The 24,022-nt window shown below is 36.8% G+C and overlaps 2 protein-coding genes across 14 annotated transcripts in view; one reads left to right on the top strand and one right to left on the bottom strand.

The window, feature by feature from the left end:
* The window catches only part of Asns (asparagine synthetase (glutamine-hydrolyzing)), a 157,514-nt gene extending 135,192 nt beyond the window's left edge, over positions 1-22,322 (bottom strand). For 2 of the 4 annotated variants that reach the window (XM_046422603.2, XM_046422601.2), the window contains exons 1-2: positions 22,232-22,322; positions 19,717-19,790 (exon numbers count right to left, since the gene is read on the bottom strand). The gene's annotated coding sequence lies outside the window, so the exon portion shown is untranslated. Of the gene's footprint in view, positions 1-19,716; positions 19,791-20,953; positions 21,453-22,231 lie in introns of those variants that run through there. The other 2 variants (XM_046422602.2, XM_046422599.2) reach the window with 1 other exon arrangement.
* Positions 21,725-24,022, top strand: part of C1galt1 (core 1 synthase, glycoprotein-N-acetylgalactosamine 3-beta-galactosyltransferase 1) — a 117,124-nt gene continuing 114,826 nt past the window's right edge. For 3 of the 10 annotated variants that reach the window (XM_058572172.1, XM_058572173.1, XM_058572170.1), the window contains exon 1: positions 21,725-21,924. In XM_058572172.1, coding sequence (XP_058428155.1) covers positions 21,918-21,924 — 7 coding nt within the window. In that variant the 5' untranslated portion in view covers positions 21,725-21,917. The other 7 variants (XM_058572171.1, XM_046422605.2, XM_058572169.1 and 4 more) reach the window with 5 other exon arrangements.

The following is a 24,022-nucleotide window of genomic DNA, read 5'->3' as shown; positions in this document are numbered from 1 at the left end:
CCAGAGCTCCAGTCACAATGCCTCCTTAATGTTCAGAGGACTTGCTAAACCAAAAACAATTTTCTCAAGTTACTATTGTCTTGACTTTATAGTATATTCCTTTCAAATGAAAAGTAGAATATTCAAACCTGTTACCCTCACATTGCTAGAGTTGACATATTTCTCTGATGAGTAAGTAAAATTAGGTATTCCTCTGTAAGTCTGTAGCATTCTCCCTCATCCTTAGAATGTTAGAATGTTTTCTTCTCTGTACAGAGAAATGGGAGGTAAGTTGGGGTCAGGTGGGGGAGATTGGTCTCTACTTTCCAGTGATCTACTGCAGAGTTCTATGCCTCACTCTTCTCAATTTAGTTCAATCATGAGTACCTCCTATGTGCTAAGTTTTGCGTTGAATAGAAAAGATAAATAAGAAATCATCCTTTGGATACTGGAGTTACATATGGGTTAAAATTCTAATTTACTACTTACTAGAAGTTATCTGAGTCAGCTCTTTAATCTTTCTGTTTCAATTTCAATATCTGAGTGCAATAATTTCTATGTGATACAGTTGTTGTGAAAATTATATATATATAATATATAATTATAAATATATATATATATATATATATATATATATTTGCATACAGTGAGCCATCCATATGTAGATTCCACATCCATGAATTCAATTAACCATGGATCAAAAGTATTCCAAAAAAATTGCACCTGTACTGAATATATACATACTTTTTTTATTGTCTAGCAATGCAGTATAACAACTCTTCACATGACATTTACTTTGTATTAGGTATTTTTAGATTTTGGTGTCTGGGGGTTTTGGGAACCAATCCCCCATTAATACTAAAGGATATATATATATATATATATATATGTGTGTGTGTGTGTGTGTGTGTGTGTGTAGTAGGCACTCAATAAATGTTCTTTTGGAAAATATTATGACCTACTTATAATTTGATAATATTCCTTCCTCTTTTTTTCTTTCCAACCATACAAAATGACTATTACATGGCATATTGTTTTTCTTAATAAAATGAAATACATCTATTTTATTTTTAAGAATGTTTCAAGTCACTCTTCCTGTCTGTAATTGTGGGACATCTGTGAAATTTATTGAGATGACCAGCAGGGTTTTAGAGGTTTAAACTCCTGAATGGATCAGGGAGTTTTTGAACCTTCCAAAGTTGTATTTAAATAGACTAAGTTTGTAACTTTTACATTTTTGGAGGGAGGTAATTTATGGTTATCCCCAGATTTTTAATGGGTCTGAGAAACAGGAAAAAAAAAAGTCAAGAATCACAAGGATGTTATAAAACCACTGGAACTCAATAGCTTGTCTACTTTGGAGATCAGAAACTATCCACATAATTACCTTTTTACAATGCTTGTCACAGAACCATAAAGAGTCAAGAACTTAATTTTTATGACAGTAATAACAACATTTTTTTCCTCTACTAGGAAGGACAGGTATAAAAACTAGAACTGAAAAATAAAAAGGAAAAGACTAGAAGGAGGCAGGCCAAATACTAAGTGCTATACAAAAAATAAAAAAAGCAAAGGGAAAAAGGAGGAAGAAGAATGGGAAGGAGAAAGAGATAGGGAGAGAAACAGAAATGTAAGGGAAGAGAAAGTGGTGGGTAGGGTGTTGGGTGCTGATGGTTGGTTCCCTCACTTCTTGTTTTCCTCTCCAATAATCTTCTCAAGGCAAAGGTTTGCCTAAAGTCCAATAGAAAAATAAGCCTTACACACTGAATGAAGGTTTGTGTGAATTCTAATTTTAGCTTAATTTGATTGTAATACCTTCAGCAAGTCAGTGTTCTTCCACTTTATTATTATTATTTTAAATCTACAAGCTTCAGATAATGTTAGTAAAGTAGAAAAGGGTCTTGTCTCCATATGGATTGTATTGATCCAATTCCAAGAATGTGTTTCCCTATAGAAGCAGTGTCATCAACAGTTTTCATAAAAATACACTTAAAATATAATAGAAGAAAAGGGAACTAGCCTCTCAGCTAGCAGTTCTGAGCTTGGCAAACTGGAACATAGCATTTCTTCTCATTTACTTTCTCATACCCTAGGGTGGTTTTTACCCACCCATATTTATAAATTTGGGGATATGTTTGCACTTCAGAGATAGAAGGAAGCAACGCCATAAATGGTCATTTGTACATAAGAAGCAAAACTAGTTAAATTCCCTGATCCTTATTCTCTCCCTCAATTCTTTCCTGTTCCACATATGTGTCCTTTCTGCCCCTAGTACCTCTCCACATTTTATTTTATTCTAGTTGTATGCTGAGGGGCCTGCCCTTCCAGCATTGACTGTGGGGATCTTGAGAGCATGGAGAAACCCCTCCAGAGATGGTTTCAGAGAACAGTGTCTGCTTTGTGGCATAGCAAAAATATCTTTTATAGTGGGTATGTGCCAATTTACATATAATAGTCATGATAGGCCAGAGGTGATGCACAATATATCATCTTATAGGAGTCCAGACACTAAGAGTTCAAGAACTGCCACAGAGGTCGACCTTGTACCAACAGGAGAATAACTTCTTTTCAAAGGAGCAAGAAAATTGCGCTTGCCAGTATTCTGACAGCACTTTGTCCCAAAACATAGTGTTCTATGTTAGGACTCTCCTTCTGCACAGTGAGCAAGATAAGCATTCCTCCATGAGGGTCCATGGTTAGGCCCTGCCACCATACTACCTCCTAGTAGAACTGGAATGCTGATTCTTCCGAACTCTAGAAGATTCTTTCTGTTCTGCTTGTGCATACCATCTCACCTTCCACCTAGATCTCTCACTCTTCAAATACAGTGTGTTACCTCCCTGTTCCATTTCCACCTTCCACCTTCAACCCTTAGCCCCTGCCATTTCCAGTCAGGTATATCCTTGCCAAAAGTCTGACATATAAAAGAATGGGTAGTATCTTGATTGTCAATGCTCTAATATGTATATTAGGTGGTTGATGTACAGCAGAGAGGGAGAGAAATGCTATCCTGTTTCTCATGAGAAAGGAGGTCAAACTCCTCTTAGGTAAGAAGTAGGAAGATAAATATTGAAACAGATATTTAGAAGAGGAAGAAAATAAAACTGGTTTGTGTCTCTGCTACCTTGGATCTATTCAGTAAAAGAGAAGTCAAGTCCAGCTTAAAGTAGGGGTAAAGTTTTACTCTATTGGTTCCAAAGTATGGACATAATATACATGTAACTCACTGCTAGCCACAAAAGATGAAACAGAGGATGTGTGTAATAATGTGATTATTACTACTCTATCCTGACATATATTTTACACAATGTTGTAATAAAATTAAGAGTCTAAAATATTTGCACTTAGACCACTAGTAAAGAGGACTTAGAATTACAGTTCTGTTGATGTTGACATGTAACCTTTTTTTTTTTCTTGTAGTAGGGATTGAACACAGGGGTGCTTTACCAATGAGCTGACATGTGCCCATTCTTACCAAAGACAGACTCAAAGCAAATTTTTAGAAACAGTTACTTCTGGTTTTTGAAAAATCATTCTAATCCATAGACTCTTGAGGCTTTAATAGTTGAAAATGAATTTAGAAATCACTTAATCTAACGCATCTAGTTAGAGATAACTGCCTCTTGGGTGAAAATCACTTACACACATTTCAGTATAAGCATCTTTATGGTGAGTATCTCTATGTTTCCTAATCAATATTTGCTTCTAGTGGATTAAAAAATGTGGCAGTAAATTTAAACATCTGTTGAGAAGATACTGCCACTTAAAATTTTTGGTCAATCTTCTTATTATCATTATAACTGTTGATAAAAAAATAACTAAATTTACTAAGTACTTGTAATGTACTGGGGCCTCTGCAAATACGCTCCCATGTAACTACTCTAAAAGATGGGGCATCATCATCTCCCTTTCACAGTTGAGGATCAAATGTCTCAGAAAGCAGTTACTGAGTAACAGAGCCAGGATTAAAACACCTTTTGTTCAATAGTTTGTACTCCATCATGTTGTGCCATGGTGGAATTTTCAAAAAGTTATCAGAAATATAACATGAATACTTTCTCAACTTTGTATAGTATATGTTGTTTCAAATATCCTTAAAATTAAAACATTTGTACATGGGCAGATTCTACTGAGGTTTACCTCATGGCAAAGAGAGTATTAGAGGTCATAAAAAGGGCTGGAATACTGAAAGTATTTGAAAATTCTTAGTTAAATGTGAAACATTCAAAAACTTCAGTAATTGTCCAAATCACCATTGGTCAGCATGGATAAATGATTATGAGCTCATTTGGGGGCGGATAACACCACCAATAGGTTTTCACAGGGTCTATCTTTCTTCATTTCTCATCTGGAACATTGATGTTAATGGATCTACCATGGATGAAGAGCTCACTTTAGTCAAAATTATGTCACCTATTGACTTTAGATACTTAAAAGGGGCTTGAATTTCAGGAGGATTGAGAAAGAGCTCTCTTTCTGCTTCAGGTTTTATTATGGGCTGGTTCCCAGAAAACGAATGAAATGGAGCTCAGCATGCAGAAAGCATATTAGTGAGTGCTTTTGAGATCAACACCTGTAAAAAGGAAGAGAAAGAAGCAGGAATAGGCAGTTCTCTGAGAGAATTTGGATTCCAGGAACAAAGTTTGATTGAATGAACATCTTTTTTATGAGTGGAAGCTACCCCATCCAATTAACATCAACTTTCTTATTGGGGCCAGACAAGGCCCTGCCTGGCCAGTCCTAGTACAATGATAGACAGACCATACCTGATCAATATCACCTGCTTTGGCAACTGTGCAGCCCTGGGCCATGGGAACCCCCCACCATTTCCCTCACTTTCTTATCTATAAAACTTCAAAGTCATCCTCAGACCCTTAAAGACAGGGCTAAGAATATGGGTCCTTTTGTCTTCCTAGTGTCCTTAGGCTGATTGAAGCTTCTTCCATGCTTTCACTATTTTACCTTTTTTGTTTGGTTTTTGGGACAAGTGGATGGACCTGATTTGCTAGATTCAAAGTCAGGCCTCTAGCCTAGGATACGGGTAACAAGAGTCAAAACAAATGCTATTTTTTGTACATTGACGTCTTTAAGTCTCTTCTTAGACATTCCAATTCTCCCAAATTTGGATCCCCTGGAACCTCACCCATTCCCTGGCCAATGGCCCCCACCCATCTTCTCATAGTAACCAACTATTATTCCCCCAAGCCTGTTCTGTCTTCCTCTTTTTTCCCTTCTCTGGATGAGCAAAATCAATCAGCTCCTCATTCCAGACCAAGCAGCTTTGTTCTTGTCTCTAAAGGCTTGGTTGGTGTTGGAAATATAAAATCCAGAGTCTTATGTTCTACTCCAGCCCTCAACAAGGGTTTTGATTTCCTTTCAAAGAAAGACATTTTTCTTCCAGAGAAATTCTAGTACAATCTATAAAAAAAATTCTCTACTTTCACAAGGAAATTAATAAATTCATGAAAAAAGATAGTGAATGCAGACAGGTGATAGAGAAAAGGAAGGAAGGGTGTGTGCAATTGTTGTAGAGGACAGTAAGGTAAAGGGATGTAAAAACCAGAGGTGCAGGAGAAATTAGGAATATAGGAAATGTGTAAATTAGTCCAGGCTTCAAAAGAAGGGAAAGGGTCTCCAGAACAGGATGGGGCTGAAAGGACAACCTCAAATGGAGGAGGATACTACTGTAGGAAGTTTGCAGGTAGAAAAGAGAGCTGAGTGCAATTATTTTTTAAAATATCATCTGAAGTTCAAAGCCAGCCTCAGCAACTTAGTGAGGCCCTAAGCAACTTAGCAAGACTCTGTCTCAAAATAAATACTATTAAAAAGGACTCAGTGGTTAAGTGCCTCTGGATTCAATGCCTGGTACCAACAAAATAATCTGGTTAGAACAAAGGGTGAGGGAAAGTAAATAAGGGAGCAAGAATATTGACTCAAGTAATTAAAAAAATTCTTTTTAGTTGTAGATGTGCACATAATTTTATTTATTTATTTTTATGTGGTGCTGAGGATCAAACCCAATGCCTCACATTTGCTAGGCAAGTGCTCTACTACTGAGCCACAACCTCAACCCGGTTCAATTAACTTTTATGGGAAATGGAGAAGGGAACTAATTGCAAAAGTAAAGGAAAAGCCCTCAGGCTTCAACTGAGACAGCAAGATTTCTTCCAGCAAACCTCCTGTTTGTGCTGTTGCAGCAATTCATAACAGTTATTATTTTATGGCTATAAAATGTTTCATCAAGTTATGTATAATAACTATCCATCTGTTTTACTTGATTCCTTAAAAACTGAAGTCCAGCAGTTTTAAAAAGACAGTTGAGCTCACTTTACCTAGATGGTCTACCTACAAATAATTAAAGTCCCCATAAAAAGGAATTAAAATAATAAACACATCTGCCTTTTCTGCAATTTTATATTTTTCTTTAGCAAAAGATTATAATTTTTAAAAACATATGCAAGCTGTATTGCTTTTTATTGTGACAAAATATATACAGCATAAACTATGTCATTTTAAGGGTACAATTAATGGCATTAATTACATTTATACTATTGCACAAATATCACCACCAAAGATTTCCAAAGATATTCCATCGCCCCAAACAGAAACTCTGTAGTCATTAAGCAATAACTCACCCTTGTCCCCTCCTCCAGATCCTGGTGATCTTTAATCTCTCTCTATTAATTTGTCTATTTTGGACAGTTCATGAGTGTAATAACACAATACTTGTCCTTTTGTATCTGGCTTAAATCACTTAGTATATTGACTTTACAGTTCATTCCTGTTTTGTCATGTATCAGAGCTTTATTTCATTTTATGGTTGAATAATTTTCAACAGTACATATATACCATGTTTTGTTCAGCCACTCATTCATTGATGGACACTGGATTTTTCTATATTTTGGCTATTATAAATAATGTCACTATAAATATCTCTTCAAAACCTCTTCTAACTCTTTCAAGTTTATACCTAAGAGTAGAATTGCTGGATTGTATGGTAATTCTGTTTAGCTTTTTTAAGAAACTACCCAGCTTGTTTCCACAGTGGTTGGACCATTCTATATTCCTGCTAGCAATGTACAAGTGTTCCAATTTCTCCAGATCCTGTCAAAATCTTTTACTTTCTTTTTTCTTATAGCTGTGGTAGTAAGTGTGAAAATGTACCTCATGGTTGTTTTGATTTCTATTTTTTATTTTACTCTAATGACTAAGTATCTTTTCATGTGTCATTTGTTTATCTTTTTTTGGAGAAATGTCTATTCAACTCCTTTTCCATTTTTTAGTCAGGTTGTTTGTCTTTTAATATGCTGTTGAGTTCAGTTTACTTGTATTTTGTTGAAGATTTTTGCTTCAATATTCTTAAGGGATATTGGCCTATATTTTTGTGATTTTTTTTTCTGGTGATTTTATCAGGGAAATGCTGGCCTCATAGAAGAGTTAGAAAGTGTTCCTCCTCTTTTATTTTCTGGAAGAATTTGAGAAGGATTGGTGTTAATTTTGTAGGATTCACTATTGAAGCCACCTATCCCTAGACTTTTCTCTTTGGGAGATTTCTGATCTCTGATTCAATCATTTTATTTGTTATAGTACTATTGAGATTTTTCTCTTTCATTTTGAGTCGGTTAATAATTTGTGTGTTTCTAATATTTGTCACATTGCACCTGGGTTATCTGATTTGTGGTATGCAATTGTTCATGGTATTCCTTATTATTCCTTTCTAATTTTTAAAGTTGGCAATCATGTTCTCACTTTCATTTCTGATTTTCGTTTGTCTTTTTTTTCTCCTCGCCAGTTTTGTTAAAAGGTTTGTCAATTTCAATAATCTTTTCAAAGGATCATTTTTTTTGTTTTGCTGATTTTCTGTATTGTTTTTCTGTTCTCTATTTATCTATGCTCCAGTCTTTATTATTTCCTTTCTTCTGCTGGTTCCATATTATTTCACTCTTCCTCTTCTAGTCCCTCAAAGGAGAAAGATAGATCATTAATTACTTCTTTTCAAATGAATGCATATACGGTTATAAATATCCCTCTCAATATTGTGTTCACTGTATCCTGTAAGTTTTAACATGTGTATGCTTTTGTTTTCATTGGCCTTATGTCCTAATCTTTCTTGTATTTTTGTCTTTGACCCATTTGTTATCTACTAGTGTGTATTTAATTTTCACTATTTGTGGATATTCCAGTTTTCCTTCTATTTTGATTTATATAGTTTTATTATGCTATGGTTAGAAAAGATACTTTGTATGATTTTAACATTTTTAAATTCATGAAGATTTCTTCTGTGGCTTAATACATGGTCTATCCTAGAGAATGTTCCATGTACCCTGAGAAGAATGTGTACTATGTTGTTATTGCTGGGATGTTCTCTATATACCTATTCAGTGACGTTTGTGAATTATGTTGTTCGAATGCTTTAATTCTTTGCTTATCTTCTCTCTAGGTATTTTATTTTTGGAAGTTCTATATTGAAGTTTTCAACTATCATTGTAGAAGTTTGTCTCCATTTAATTATGTCAAGATTTGCTTCAAGTATTTGGGTCTGTTTATTGGTACAAATATTTTTATGATTTTTATATCTTCTCCATGAACTAACTAACCCCTTTATCAACATACAGCGTTCTTTGGCATTAAGACAGCATTTGACTTGGAAGTCTTGTTTGCCTGATATTAGCATAGTAACCTTTCCTTTCCAATTGATCTGCGTCTTTGGATTTAAAGTGAATATCTTGTAGAAAATATGTTAGTGAATCATATATATTTATCGATTCTGCAAATCTTTGCCTTCTGATTGAGGCATTTAACGCTTTATATTTAAAATTTTACTTGCAATGAAGAACTTCTGTTATTTTACTCCATGTTTTCTGTCTTCCATACAACTTTCTGGTCCCCCATTTCCTCCCTTATGGTCTTCTTTTATGTTTAGATAATTTTTGTAGTGAACTATTTAACTCTCATTTTATTTTGTATATATATTTTTAGACATTTTCTTTTTGGTTACCATGGTGAGTCTAAATAACTTTAAATTTATATATTAATATATAAATAAATAAATATATATATATATATATATATATATATATATATATATATATATATAAATAAAGTATATTTCACACCTTAAATTTATAGCAAACTATTTTGAAATGGTACCAACTTATTCAAAAACATACAAAAACTATTCTCCCCCTTTATGTTGTTACTGTCCTTAATATATTTTATATGTTATATGCCCAATAGATTTATAAATTTTTATTTATGTGACTTTAAATCCTGTCAGAAATAAAAGGCAGACTTATAAACAAAAATAAAAGAATACTTGTTTTTATATTTTCCCATGTATTAATGTTTATGGAAATACTTATTACTTCATATGGCTTTGAGATACTCTCTAGTATTTTTCATTTCAACTTTAAAGTCTCCCTTCAGCATTTCTTGTATGGTGGATCCAGTGATAATTAAATCTCTCAGCTTTTCTTTATCTGAGTGTGTCTTTAGTTCTTCCTGATTTTCTGAAAGACAATTTTTGTTGAACACAGACTTCTCAGTTAACAATATATTTTTTTTCCCCACCACTTTAAATCTCTCTCCCTGCTGTCTTCTAGCTGTATGGTTTCTGTTGAGAAATAGGCCTTTAATCTCATTAAGTATTCCTGTATGTGATAAGTCATTTCTTTGCTGATGCCTTCAAACGTTTTACCTTTGGCTTTTTACTGTTTGGTTAGAATGTCTCATTATGGGTATCTTTGAATTTCTTCAACTTGGAATGCACTGAACTTCTTGGATTTGTAGGTTAATATCTTTAATCAAATTTGGGACGATTTTGTTCACAATTTCGTCAAATACTCTTTCTGCCCCTTTCTCACTCTTTTCTCCTCCTAGAATTTCTGTAACATATGTTGGTTCACTTGGTGGTATCCCATATATATCTTAGGTTCTGCTCACTTTTTAATAATTAACATATTTTATTTTTTTCTTTAAAAAAAGTCAATTAGAATCACAGTGAAACTGAGTGGAAGGTAGATTTCTCATAAGTTCCTTACTATCATATATGTACTGCCTTTTCCACTATCAATATCCCACGCTACATTTCTATCAATAAACAACACTGACACATCATTATCAATCAAAGTCCACAGGGTTATATTGGGGTGAATCCTTGATGTTATACATTCTGCTTAGACAAATTTATAGTGACATTTATCTACCATTATAGTTTTATAAAGAAGAGTTTTCCTGCTCTAAAAATCCCTATGTTCCATCTATTCATTTTTCCTTCCCCTAAAACCTGTAGCCCACCCTGGATCTTTTTACATTGTTGCCTTTTCCAGAATATAATCTGGCTGGAATCATAAAAGACATAGCCTTTTCAGATTGTTTACTTGGTAACATGCACTTAAGGCTCTACCATATCTTTTTGGATGTTGGTTGCTTAATTTATAGTGATGAATAGTATTAATTTGTCTAAGTATACAGAAGTTTATTTATGCACCTACCTGTGACAGACTTAGGCTACTAGAACAAAATACCACTGGCTAGGTAACTTAACAAACATTAATTTTCTCACAGTTCTGGAGACTAGAAGTCCAAGGTGCTTATAAATTCAGTTTCTAGTGAGTGCTCTCTTCCTGGCTTATAGATGGTACTCTTGTCTTATATCCTCATAAAATTTTACCTATAAGTATGGAGGAAGGAAGAGAGGGAGACAGAGTATGCATCAGTGCTCTGACATTTCCTATAAGAACATCAATATTTTTGGAGCAGGAACCCACACTTATGACCTCATAAAACCTTCACTATTTCCTTAGAGACCTCATTTCCAAAATAGCCACATTGGAGATTGGGGTTTCAGCATATGAATTTTGGACACTACACAAACTTTTACTCCACAGAATACCCATTGAGGGCCATCTTGGTTGCTTCTGAGTGCAGGCAATTCTTAATAAAGCTCCTATAAATATTCACGCAGTTGGTCGTGTGGACATAAGTTTTCAGTTCATTTGAGTAAATATCAAGGAGAACAATTGCTGAATTGTGTATCAAGACTATGTAGTTCTGTAAGAAAATTGCCAAACCCTCCTTCAAAGTGGTTTTGCATTTGCATTCCAACAATGAAGGAGGTTCCTCATTCTTCTTTTTTTCTGCTCCTTAAAGTCAATAATTTTAATTCAACTGTCCTTCCCCAAGTACACTGAATCTTTTATAGGCTTGCTCAATTTCCCTGGATTTTTTTTTCATTTTAATCATTGTATTTTTCAGCTCTAGAATTCCTTTCTTGTTCCTTTTCACAATTTCTATGTATTTATTAGTATTCTAATTTTGTTCAGGCATCATTTTTCCTAGTGTCTTTTTGTTCTTTGTTCATGTTTCTCTTTAGCTCTTTGAGCATATTTAAGACAGTTGTTTTAAAGTTTTTGTCTTGTTATTCCTATATCTCGAATCTTTCAGGGATGGTGTCTGCCTATTTGTTTTGTTCCTTTGAGTAAGTCATACTTTCTTATGTCTTTGTATAACTTGTAACTTTTTTAAAAAGTGAAAACTGGACATTTGGCTATTGTAATATGTTAACTGGAAATGAGATTCCCCCTTCCCCTTCTCCAGGACTTCAGTTTCCTGAATATTAAAGACTGTGGCAGTTTATTTATGTATTTATTTATTGTTGTATCGGGGGAAAATGCCTTTCAAAAAAGGCAACTGTAAAATGCAGAGACCTCTGTAATAATTACTTGTGTTTTTTTTTTTTTTTAAGTAAAATAATGGGTGGGATCCAAGGAATCAAAGCAGTAGATGGACAAATAGGAGAATCTCCTAAGTTATTTTCAGGAAATGAAGCAACAACATGCAAAGGTAAACTTTTTCCATCAAGGAATTCTTCTAACTTCAGCTTGTCTCATATATTACCGTGCCCTCTCCTTTAGTGGAAAACTGTGACTTACTGCAAACCAATTGGCAGTTCATTTATTTAATGCTTTTCCCAAACTTTTATTGCAGACTGTATTCATTGTCAGTGAGGTCACCAAAGTCTCTTTTCCTTGGCTTGTGTTCAGCTAGTGTTCTGACAGGGATTTTCCTGAATGCCATCTACTCTCCCAGTCTTACAAATTGGCTCTGAGCCAGGGTCATTCTTTAATTATTCACATTTGCACTGTGCCAAGGGATCAGCTCAAGGTGAAAGCTTATTAGGGATTTCTCAAGTGTTTTCTGAGCATATGTCTTACCCTGGTATATGTGCATAGCTTTCTAAATTCCCACGTGTATATGGTTGCTTTTGAATTTCCTAATTTCCCAAAGAAATTTGACCCAACTTTTGCCTAAGTATTATATGTTTCAACTATAATCTCACTCCTAGGTTGTTAATTCAGCCTGCAGTGTTTTTAGTTTTTTTGGCCTAAGTTATGACTTAGTTGAAATAGGGAATAGCACTTGAATCAGTACTTCTTTATTAGTCTGTGTGGGCTGCTATAACAAAATACCACATGCTGAATATCTTTTAAAAATCAGAAATTTATTTTTCATAGTTCAGGAGGCTGTAAAGTACAAGATCAAGGTTCTAGGTGATTTGGTTTCTAGTTTCACCCTGTTTAGCTGATGGGGTACTTCCTTCTGTGTCCTCACATGATGGAGAGAGGCAGATGGAAAAGAAGGAAGAGTGGAAAGAGTGAGAGAGGGGAGGGAGACAGAGAGGGAGAAAGGAGAAAGGGAGGAGGGATGGAGGGAGGGAGGAAGTTAGAGAGAAAGAGAGAGAGAGAGAGAGAGAGAGAGAGAGAGGAAGAAGCACACTATGGTGTTTCTTCCTATTATAAGAGCACCAGCCCTATCAGATTGGAACCTAATATTATGACTTAATTTATTATGACTTAATTTCTAAGTACAGTAACATTGGAGGTTAGAGTTATAACATATGAATGTGTGGGCGCAAAGGAATTCAGGCCAGAGTACCTGTTCTAACCAATCGGGTTAGAATACAATAATTTGCAAACAAGGTCTGCTTTGCTTGCTCCTTTTCGAACCTGGTAAACAGCTCCACACTAGGAATAGGGGCTACTAATGCTTTTAGACTGTACTGCTGTCAGAATGTTGCTTCTTTATGACTGTAGCAATTGTATAACTGCTGCTGCTTTGCCATACTATTGCCACAAGACTATTGCCACTCTAAATATCTCCATGAGGGAAAGGGGGTAGTGTAAGGACAAGCAAAATCACCATGAAACATTCCTACTGGTTTCATGTGCCTTTTTCTTGATTAAGTGCTTAGTTGGTTGCTGTTTACCTTTATCTATTTTTCAGAACTCTCGCAAAATCAGTTCTAACAGTTTCTGCTTGTGTTTGTGTGTATGTGTGCATATGTGTGTTTTGATGTCTCTGTGGGAGAACAAGAGCTTAGAGCTTCTTACTCTGCCATTTTGTTGTCTTTATTCAAAAGACTGTAATATTTGCAGGTTTTTTCATAGGCTTTATGCTATTCCTTTAGACCGAAGTTTTCAAAATGTGTTTTACTTCTTGTAGAAAAATAAAATATTTAGGTTTCTTTTAAATGAAGTGATAAAATATATCTTAAATAGTGCAGAAGTTATATATTCTAACTAATTTAACCAAAAAAGTGTCATTCAATACAAGGATACAGGGTAAGAGCTCATGGAATTGGGCAGTAGGGCCATTTGTGGGGTAGTGGCCAGGGAAAATTTGAAGGGGACCAGAAAGCTCCTCTCTCCTCTCTTTCCCTTTCTAAAGGAGCCCCATAACTCAGGGTTAATTAGTTTTCTCAGACAATTGGCTTCATTCCTTTCTCTCCCTGCAGAATGATTTCTTATTTGGGTTTAGCCTGATTTAAAACTCATGTTTGGTTATAGTTTTAGTGTTCAACAGAGAATAGCAAAAGCCTTTATGTCCCAACTCCAAATTCCAGACGTGGGAATCTCATTGATTCAGAATCTATCAATGACCAAACCTCATCCAATCACTATGGTCAGGTAGGGAGAAAGGTCCTCTCATATCAATATACCTAATAGATGGTTTGATCAGCTTTTTAACTGTTGTGACCAAAAGACATGACAAGCACAATTTTAGAGGAAACATTTATTTGGGGGCTCATGGTTTTAGAGTCTCAGTCCATAGGTGGCCGACTCTATTCCTCAAGGTCTGGGATGAGGCAGAGCATCATATCAGAAGTGTGTGGCAGAAGAAAGTAGCTGAAAATATGGCACCAGGAAGGAGAGAGAGAGAGAGAGAGAGCGAGTACTCTGCTCAAAAAGGACAAAAATATAAACCCCAAAGGTACACTTTCAGGGATCTATCTCCTCCAGACACACCCTAAAGTTACCATCCAGTTAATCTCTATAAGGGGATTAATGCCTTGATTTGGTTAAGACTTTCATAACCCAATCATTTCACCTCTAAACATTCTTGCATTGTTTCCCATGTGAGCTTTTGGGGGATACATAATATCTAAACCATAACAGGGAACCAACCTATAGATGGGAGTTATAGTAAAGGGCTAAAGAACAGGGTGCATCTCAGCAGAGATGACAAAAACCCAAAATGGTATCTACTACAGTTCATTTTTAAATTTTAAGATAAAATTTAAAAGAAAGAAAAAATATGCCATAGTACATAACTAAATATGTTTAGTTCTTTACAATAACAATATCAACATTCATAAATAATTTACTCCTGTGGAATTTCAAACTAAAGCAAGCTTTGCCTATTCCATTTTACAAAAAACATTTTCTGCTTTTGGTGAGCCACCAAGGAAAACAACTAAAGAACATTATGATTCTTATTCCAAGGAACTAGAAGAATACAGAGTAAAACCATCAAGCCTAACCTCACAAGTTGAGAATATTTCTTGCAATAACACTAATTCCTTGATGCACACATTGTAGTCATGCTGAATCCTCTTCCCTTGAGGTTAAAAGTAATTCCTAGACTTTCTTTTTTCTTTATCTTCTCCTCGTTCTGAACTGGCAAGTATTGTGAGAAATTTTGTTGAAAACACACTGTCACCAGTCTTCTCTCTTCTCAGTTTCCTAGTGTCCATTTTTTCCCTAGAATTTTTCATTACTACCATAGATCATCTATAACCACATATAGTCCAGTGTCTAGTTAAGCCAGTAATTTCATATGATTTGGGGTTACAGCAAGTAGCAGAAAGCAAGAAACAATACAGCTATCTTCCTCTGTCCAGTTTCACTTTTTGAGGTTTCATTTACCCATGGTCAACTGTAGTCTAAAAGTATTAAAAATTTCCAGAAATAATCAATTCAGAAGTTTTAAATTGTGTGTCATTCTGAACATGTGATGAAACCTAAAGCCATCCCACTCCATCCTACCCACCATGTGAATCATCCCTTTGTCCAACCTATCAATACTGTACACACCGGCTGCTCATTTTCACTTAGTAGCCATCTCAATTATGAGGTCAACTATCATGGTATTGTAGTGAGTGTGCTGAAATAATCTTCACTTCACTTATTAAATAATGACTCCAAGGTGCAAGAGTAGTGATGCTAACAACCTTGGGATGGCAAAAAAAAAAAACAAACAAACAATAAAGTACTTTCTTTAAATGAAAGGTGAAAATTCTTGACTTAATAAAGAAAGAAAACAAAAGCATATGCTGAGATTGCTAAGACATACACTAAAAGAAGATATTTGGGAAGAGAGGATACATTCACATTAATATAACTTTTATTATAGTACACAGTCAAAATTATTCTATTTTTATTATAGTTATTATTATCTCTTACTGTGCCTAATTTATAAATTAAACTTTATCGTAGGTAACTACATGTAGTAAAAACAGCGTATATGTAGGTTTTGGTACTAGGTACAGTTTCAGGTATCCATGGGGTCTTGAAACTTATTCCCTATGGATAAGGGGGGACCACTGTTCAAAAACCCAGAAATCTAGGATAATTCATCTACTATGTAATCAAGACTTGAATCCTACACTAAGGCTAAATAAATCTTATTCATCCTAACATATTTATCTGTTAGGTTACTCATGCCAAACTGTACATTGTCCATAATTATATAATATTTACTTCTGACATTTCATTGTATAAAGCCTTTCTCTGTGTGCACAAGTCCTCCTCTGTAAAAGAGAAAGACATATATTCTACCATATATATACTTGCTGTTGGGCACAATTTTGCTCTAGGATGAACACTTAAAACTAGCTAAATGTGTATTTATTACTAAGAATATTTAAGTATTGCTGGGGCAAATACCTAGCTACAGTTAGAAATTAATTAATCAAAAGGAAAAGGAGTCAGTCATAATTATGTATTCTTCTTAAAGCATAGTAAATTTTCAACAGGCTAATAAAATGAGATCTGACATTTAATAAGCTACCATCCTGCCACACACACTTAAGCCTAAACTGCTTGCCTATGAATGATGCTAATATTTACAAATGCACACAGTAAAATCAGCAAGTAAATTACCACCATTTGAAAGAAAATTCTCTATGGGATTCACACCTAAATATGTAACACTTATTTGCTTAAAAATTTAAAAAGGCAGATCTAACCAAATTAATTGAAAGAGTGTTAATACACTATTACATAAAATCATACTGACTATCTTTTGAAAACAGATTGAGATTATTGTCCCCATTTAACGAATAGGGAAATTGAAATTTAGGTTTAAGTGACTTTTCATAAGTCACCCAGTTAATTAGTGATAAGACTAAAGACAGAATTCCAATTTCAGGATATTATTGCTCATTCCACTCTGATTTTTTTTTTTTTTTTTACATCGAGGACCACCAATGTTTCGATCTCAGTAAGATTCACAATTTATCTCTTTATGATCATATTAAAAAACCCTTATATAATTTAGGTGTCAGGGACCACAGGTAATAATAGCATTATATGTAATCTATTAAAGTGAAAAAGATAAACTCCACTTTAATCAATTGTTATTCAAATAACACCCACTTATGTGCTGCCCATTGTGTTAGGCTCTATTATAGTTAACTGTATTAGTTATTGAATGTTATATAACAAAGTATCCTAAAACTTAGTGGCTTAAAACAATTATTTAAACATGTATTATCTCATTTTCTGGGGGCCAGGAGTATAGGAGCAGCTTAGTTGAGTGGTTCTGGCTCAGGGTCTCACTTGAAGTGACAGTTAAGATGCTGGCCAGGGATGCATGATGTCATTTCTATGTTGGACTATTGTTGGAGGATCTGCTTTCAAGGACATTTGCATGGCTGTTGGCTGGAAGCCTTAATTCTCACCAACCGGGCCTCTCCATAAGTTGCCTAAGTGACCTGATGATAAAGACATGACGGCTACCTTTCCCTGAGATAGTTGGGCTTTCAGGGAGAGAGAAAAGGACACCCTTACTAGATGGAGATCTAGACCTATAAGCATGATCAGTCATGTTTGTCCCTTTAGCTAGAGGAAAAAAGCATTCAACATATGCTTGTATGAGATCAACTTGAACAAAAACATAATCAATTCAAATGTCATCAGATTCAAGCTACACAATATACCCATAACTGATCTGTAGCTAGACTATTTAAATAAGATGAAACATCCTGATTCACAAAAGCCTGCCCAGGAACCTGCACTTTTCCTCCTAGGAGAATCATTCATATAGTCAGGGAGATCAACCCTGTTTGAATAACTTGTCTTACCTTCTATGAGAGGCCAGGGGCATATGCACCCTGCCTTTGGGGTGTGTATACCTTTCATTTGCTGTCTCTATTAATAAATTATTGCTTGTGCCTTGCTTTCAATACATCCTGAAATGCTTTTACATGGTGTAAGGCAAGAACCTGCCTGGGGCAAATGGAGGGTCCCAATGTCCCCTAGAGAGACCTCCTTGGACCCCTGTCTGGTGACACTTTCAGCAAGTAATTCCAGAGAGTGAACAAAAAGAAAGCTGGCATATCTTTTATAAACTCCCTTCAGAAGTCCACTATGTCATTTTCATTTTATTCTATTCATGAAAAGTTACTAAGTACAGCCCAAACTTAAAGTTAGGGGAATTAAGCTCTATCTTTTGAAAGAAGCATGAAAGAATTTGTGGATATATTTTAAAACCACTAAGTTAATCTATAAAATTCAAGTTATTATAAAATGACTTATTTAATATTTGGATATTCAATGGAAAACTAAGTTTATTAGAGAATATTTTATCACTGTGGTTAGCTTGCATATTCTGTCCCATTTTCATCTTACCCTATCAAAAAAAATTGTCAACACACTGCTATATAAATGATAATCTACCTCATTATATCAATAAGGAACTATATTTAAGACTTATAATAGAAAGCTCATATAACAAAATCTTATATAGAAAAAATTTATTTTTCCTCACCTAACAACAACCCAGAAATGGCCAGCCTAGCTGGTAAGCTGGCCCTCCAAAGCAATCATGAACCCAGATACGTCTGGCTTCCTACACCATTAATACTGAGTGTGTGGCTTTTGTCATCATGGTTGAAGTTTTGTGGCTCTACCTTCAGCATGGTGTCCTAGTTCTAAGAAAGAAAAAGGATGGGTGTAGGTCAAATGGCTAAGAAACATTTCCTCCATAAAGCTTTCCTTAAGCCCTAACTTTCATTTCATTGACAGGTTACATGTCCAGTACTGACTTAAAAGAGTCTGCAGAAGTGAATGTTTTTAACTGGACACATTGTTACCCTGAAAAAAATCATGGTTTTGCTAGTAGGAAAAAAAGATTTCGGTTTAGACAACTAGCAATGTCTACCCTCCTGCTCCAAGGAACTTCGATATACATTATCAAAACATTAGACACTAACCAGACAACACTATCCAAGGTTTATTAATGTTTCAAATGTGGTTCAGAGGGGAAAATCTGTTCAGTTTTAAGTTCACATATAAAGTATATTTTTCAAAGTAACCATAACTTTGTTTTTCCTAGTTGATAATGTTGAATAATCAGCTGACACAAATGTCATTTTTAGGAACATGTCCAAGATGATAACTGTACAGTTTGCATAAAGCAGTTTATTGAAGAGGTATTTATAACAGTAAAAACTTGGGGAAAAAACCCACAAATGTCAATCAATACAATACTGCCAAGATTTATGATCATACACACATTCACTTAATAGATACTATGCAACTTTTTAAAAATGATGTTATCTATGACAGTGAGAAAAGAACTATGAATGCAAGATATAGTTTATGAAATATTTACTTCTATTTTCTAATGTATTATTTAGTTTTAGAGAGATGTTTAGAAGAACGTAACAGAATTTTTTAATGATTAGATTATGGGATTTGAACAAATTATAACTATCTTTACATTTTTATTTGAAGGTTTTGAATTTGTTTGCATAAGCATGTACTGTTTTCATAAAGCAATAACTATTTTTCAAAAACACCAGAAAAGGGATGGGCGATTTGATCAACATTCCTTTTTGCATATAATTTCCCTAGATTTGACTATGGCTAATCTTATCATTGGAAGGGTTTACCTTTGTTCACTGGGGATAAAAGGGTTATTCTTTGTTCACTATAACTTTCAATTAAATTAAAATGACACAAAGGAATCCTGAGTTTGGTTTGGTTTGTATTTGGAACACTGTGACCCCTAAAGGAGTATCTTTTCTAGTTTCTTTGTGGAAGTATATGGAACCAAGCTGTGGTGGGGGATGGGCCTGGGCAACAACTACACAGAAGTTGAGGAGGAAAGGAAGTTAAACGTGGGATATAGTAAAGAGAAGTCTGGAGGCATGGGACAAGAAAGGGCACCAACCTGGCTGTCATGATTCTGGCATTTCTCTTCTGGCATGTTCTGTTAGTTTATCTTTCTGGCCTCAGTTTCCTCATCTGAAAAAAGACATCTAAATTAGAATCACTAGATGTTCCTTAAGTTTTTTAGGGGGAGAGGGGGTACAGGGGATTGAACTCAGGGGGACTTGACCACCGAGCCATATCCCCAGCCCTATTTTGTAATTTATTTAGAGACAGGGTTTCACTGAGTTGCTTAGCATCTTGCTTTTTGCTGAGGCTGGCTTTGAATTCGCTATCCTCCTGTCTCAGCCTCCTGAGCCACTGGGATTACAGGCGTGTGCCACTGTGCCTGACCATTAAGTTTTAAAATTCTTTTGGAAGACTCTTTTGGATCTACTGATGTTAAGTCGTGGCAAACTATACACTAAAGCTGAACCCAAGCAAATTACAGGAAAAATAACAATAACTAAAATATGCTACTTATTATTTCTCCCAGGCATGCTAAGTAACTTGCTAACATTACACAGCCAATAAATAGGGGAAGGGAAGCAAGGTTCCAGCCTGTTATGGTTTGAATATGGCTTGTCCCCATCATAAGATGTTAAGAGGTGGAACCATTAAGAGTTGATTAGGGCTCTGCCCTCATGAATAGCTTAATCCACTCACCTGATTAATGTATTGATGGGTTAATGGCTGTCCAGACAGCAGGTCTGCTATAAAAGGGAGCTTGGCTAGGTCTATTATGAGCTCCCTGTTTCTTGCCAGGTGATATTCTGCTTTGCTTCAGGGCACTGCCAGCAAGAAGGCCATCGGCCAGAACTTTGCCCAGAACCACAGCCAAAATAAAGCTCTTCTTTATTTTGACTATGGCTAATCTTATCATTGGAAAGGTTTACCTTTGTTCATTGGGGGGGGGGGGGAGATTATTCTTTGTTCACTATAACTTTCAATTAAATTAAAATGACACAAGGAATCCTGAGTTTGTTTTGGTTTGTATTTGGAACATTGTGACCCCTAGAGAAGTATCTTTTCTAGTTCCCTTGTGGAAGTATATGGAACCAAGCTATGTTATAGTTTAGCAACAGAAAATGAAGTGAAACAGACCAACCAGCCTGTTTTCAGAGTCTACTTTTAACACTTACAGGTTATTAAAGAACTGCCCAAGTCACGCATTTAAATGAAGCAGGCAGTAGCTTTCCGATCCTGGAGCTTGGCCTTGTAGAGGGTTAAAGCCAATGACATACAGACCTTCCACTCACCTCCTCACTACGTGGTGGGGTTGTCTCGACAGGTGGCAACCACCCCCTAAGGGCAGATGATTTTTGCAAGCTTTTAAGAACTTCTTCCTGCTATATTGTAGGACAGAAATGAAGTACTGACAGAATCAAAGTTTATGCACGTGTTCTTGCAGAAGGCTTTCTGATATCACTGTTTTTCAGTTCTTTCTGGTTCACACATCACGTTATGTAGCACCTTTCTGCATAGCTCATCTTGCCGTATTTCCTTTCGTTAAGACCAGAGAGAAAGTGAGAATATGGGGAGAGGACTAGCGAGGAAAAAAAAAAGGACGGGTTAAGAGCAGGTTAGAGGCCAAGATACTACTACAGAGTTAAGAGTCCGTCTCTCAGACAAAGGTCCCTCAGTGACGAACAGTCTCAGTTCTAGTTTCCTTCCTTTCACTACGTTCCTCTCCTCCTCAGTCTCTAAGTATGGAAGCTAGTGCAGAACCCAACAGCAGAGTTGGAAAGGTGAAACCCGTAGATAAGATGCGCAAGAGGGCAGCAACTAAGCGTACAGCTTCTGAAAGCCCCGACTTCCCAGACCCCTTCGCAGAAGGGCGGAGCTCGTGGTCGGCGCCCTATCCCCGCGTCCGCACGTCGCCGTAGCCCCGCCCCTCCCTGCCCCCTCCGGCTCCGCCCTTCCCTGGGGCTGGTGCGGCGGCGGCGACGTCAGCGCTAGGAGACCCCTGGGTGGCGGCTGCGCCGTAGGCGGGCCGCGGCCTGGACGCGCTGCAGGGAGGGGCGGAGCGAGCGGGCGGGAGCGCGCGCCGGGCCCGCCTCGGCTGCCGCCGCCACCGCCGCGGGAGAATGATCTGGGCGGTAGCGGGCGGCCCGGGCTAGCGGCCACGAGCCAGTTCTGCGGCTGCCCAGACGAGCAAAGGTCGCCAGCCCCGAGTCGACCCCCTCTCCGCCCCCCAGGAGGGGCGAGAGGGAGCAGCTGCTGATGTCAGGTACGGCCAGGAGAGGCGCCCTCAGGCTGCGGGTCGGAGGTCTGGGCTCCCCTCGCCCTCCCCCCTCTCGGGGTGTGTGAGCCCGAGCGTGGAGGGTGGAACTGAACGCCAGGCGCCGCCAAACAGGTGTCTTGGGGTCGGGGCCGGGCTTGGGGCGTTCGGGCTTCTGAGGGAGGCGCTGGGCACTTCGAACTCCTGGTGCCTCCGCGAGCTGCCACGGGGGCCGGGTGCCCACCGGCCGTTATTTTGACGACATGTAGCCACTTGTCGTGGCGGGTCCTTCCTTTCGCCCTCCCGCACAACTCACCTCCTGCGCTCGTGCTGCTGGGCGTCGGGCGTCCGCGTGAGGCGCGGGGTGCGCCCCGGCTGCGGGCCGGATCACCTAGCGGTCCTGTCCTGCCGGGCCCTGCCTGCCCCGCCCCCGGGTCCTCCCCGCCCGGGTCCCCAGCGGCGGTCTAGCCAACTCGACTCAGGTGTGGGCACCTTCCGCGAGAGCCGGGCTGCAGCGCCGCCTGAGCGCCCAGCGTGCGGGCGCCGTCCAGAAGTGCCTGGGGCTTGCTTGGATCATCAGGTTTGTCTGTAGCTGATTTATTTTTTAAAGTTTCCCTGCCTCTGACAGTGAACAAGCCAGGTGCGTATCGGGGCACTTGCTACCAGAAAGAGGGGGGAATTTTTTTTTTTTAACTCAAAATTTTTTCCCCTTTCCCCCTGCAAAGTGTGATGGATTACTGGATTCTGGCAAGTTGTCCATAGTGCTTTGAGTTTAGATAAATTGCATGCTTCTAATAGACCGCAGTTTAGGGGTAGGGATTTATTCATTTTTAGCCCTTAGCCGCCCCCTCCCCCTTGCCATTTTTTAAAATAACATCATCAACAACAACACAAGACTCACATTCTGGAAAAGCTTATTAAGTTTCCAGTTTTCTAAATTCATTGTGAGTATATAGCCTTATTTCCTTTTAATGCTTTAATGGTTAAAAACTATGCTGACTATGAATTGATTTCATTATGAATTAAAAAGTTACAAAGTGGGTTGGGGCTGTAGCTCAATTGGTAAGAGTGCTTGCCTAGCACGTGTGAAGCACTGGGTTCCATCCTCAGCACCACATAAAAAATAAAATAAAGGCACTGTGTCCATCTACTATAAAAATATTTAATTTTTTTAAAAAAGTTATAAAGTTAGAACTTTAAATAATTAGGCAATAAGTAAGGGCCAGAAATATGTTAATTTAGTAAAAGATGGATGTAGAACATAGCTCCGCCTGGGTGCCAAGAAAAAAAGTGTTGTGCTTAATTTCAAGTTGTTTAATTCTGGTAAGTTTGGGATGTGGGAATCCGAGTTTTTGAAGGTATTTAGATGACAGCTTTTCACTCCAGTATCAGAGAAATGTCAGATGAGGCTCATGCACATGATATGGAGAGTTCTAAATATTGTATGTAATAAACTGTATTTGTTTTATTTTCTGCCAGCTTTAGTATATATTGATGTATAGTTTAAATGAATATAAAGCTTCAAGTTACCAAACAGTTAACTCTTTTCACCATATGTTAAGTAAAACAGTGATTTAGTAAGGAAAGTATGACTCATTTAAAATTCTTCATAGTGAAAGAGAATGATTTTTCAGGACTAGTGGAAAACTATTAAATATCTTTCTCAAATTTGCCTGGAATTTGTGTTTTTTCAATATCTTTTTGCTTAGGATTCAGCATTTAAAGATAGTTTGTGGTTATTATCCATTTAGAGTTTAAGTATACTGTCTTTAGATTGTATGAGTCTATATTTCTGAATAAATTAAATATCCAGAAATAAATATGCAGATTTAGTTAGGCACAGACGATGAGTTAATGTTTACCTAATGATAGAAATATAAAAGTGATATTGTTAATTATATTCGAGGTACTATTTGTATGTTGTTATGTGCTGCAGTAAAAATTATGTTATACTGATTACCTTTGTAAGCCATGTTAATTTATAGTCTTCATGTGGTAAAATTACTGATAGTAATTTTTGTGACAGTATATTTATAAATCTTTTAATAGAAAATTGTCAGCTTGATGCTACATTAAAAGTTTAGGTTTCCCAATAGAAATTTTTAAG

The sequence above is a fragment of the Marmota monax genome, unplaced genomic scaffold (genome assembly GCF_021218885.2).
Source record: "Marmota monax isolate L192 unplaced genomic scaffold, Marmota_monax_Labrador192_F-V1.1 WCK01_AAM20220418_F8-fsc00144, whole genome shotgun sequence".
Classification (NCBI taxonomy): domain Eukaryota; kingdom Metazoa; phylum Chordata; class Mammalia; order Rodentia; family Sciuridae; genus Marmota; species Marmota monax.
The sequence above is the reverse complement of the archived record's forward strand: the minus strand, read 5'-3'. Positions and strand labels throughout refer to the sequence as shown.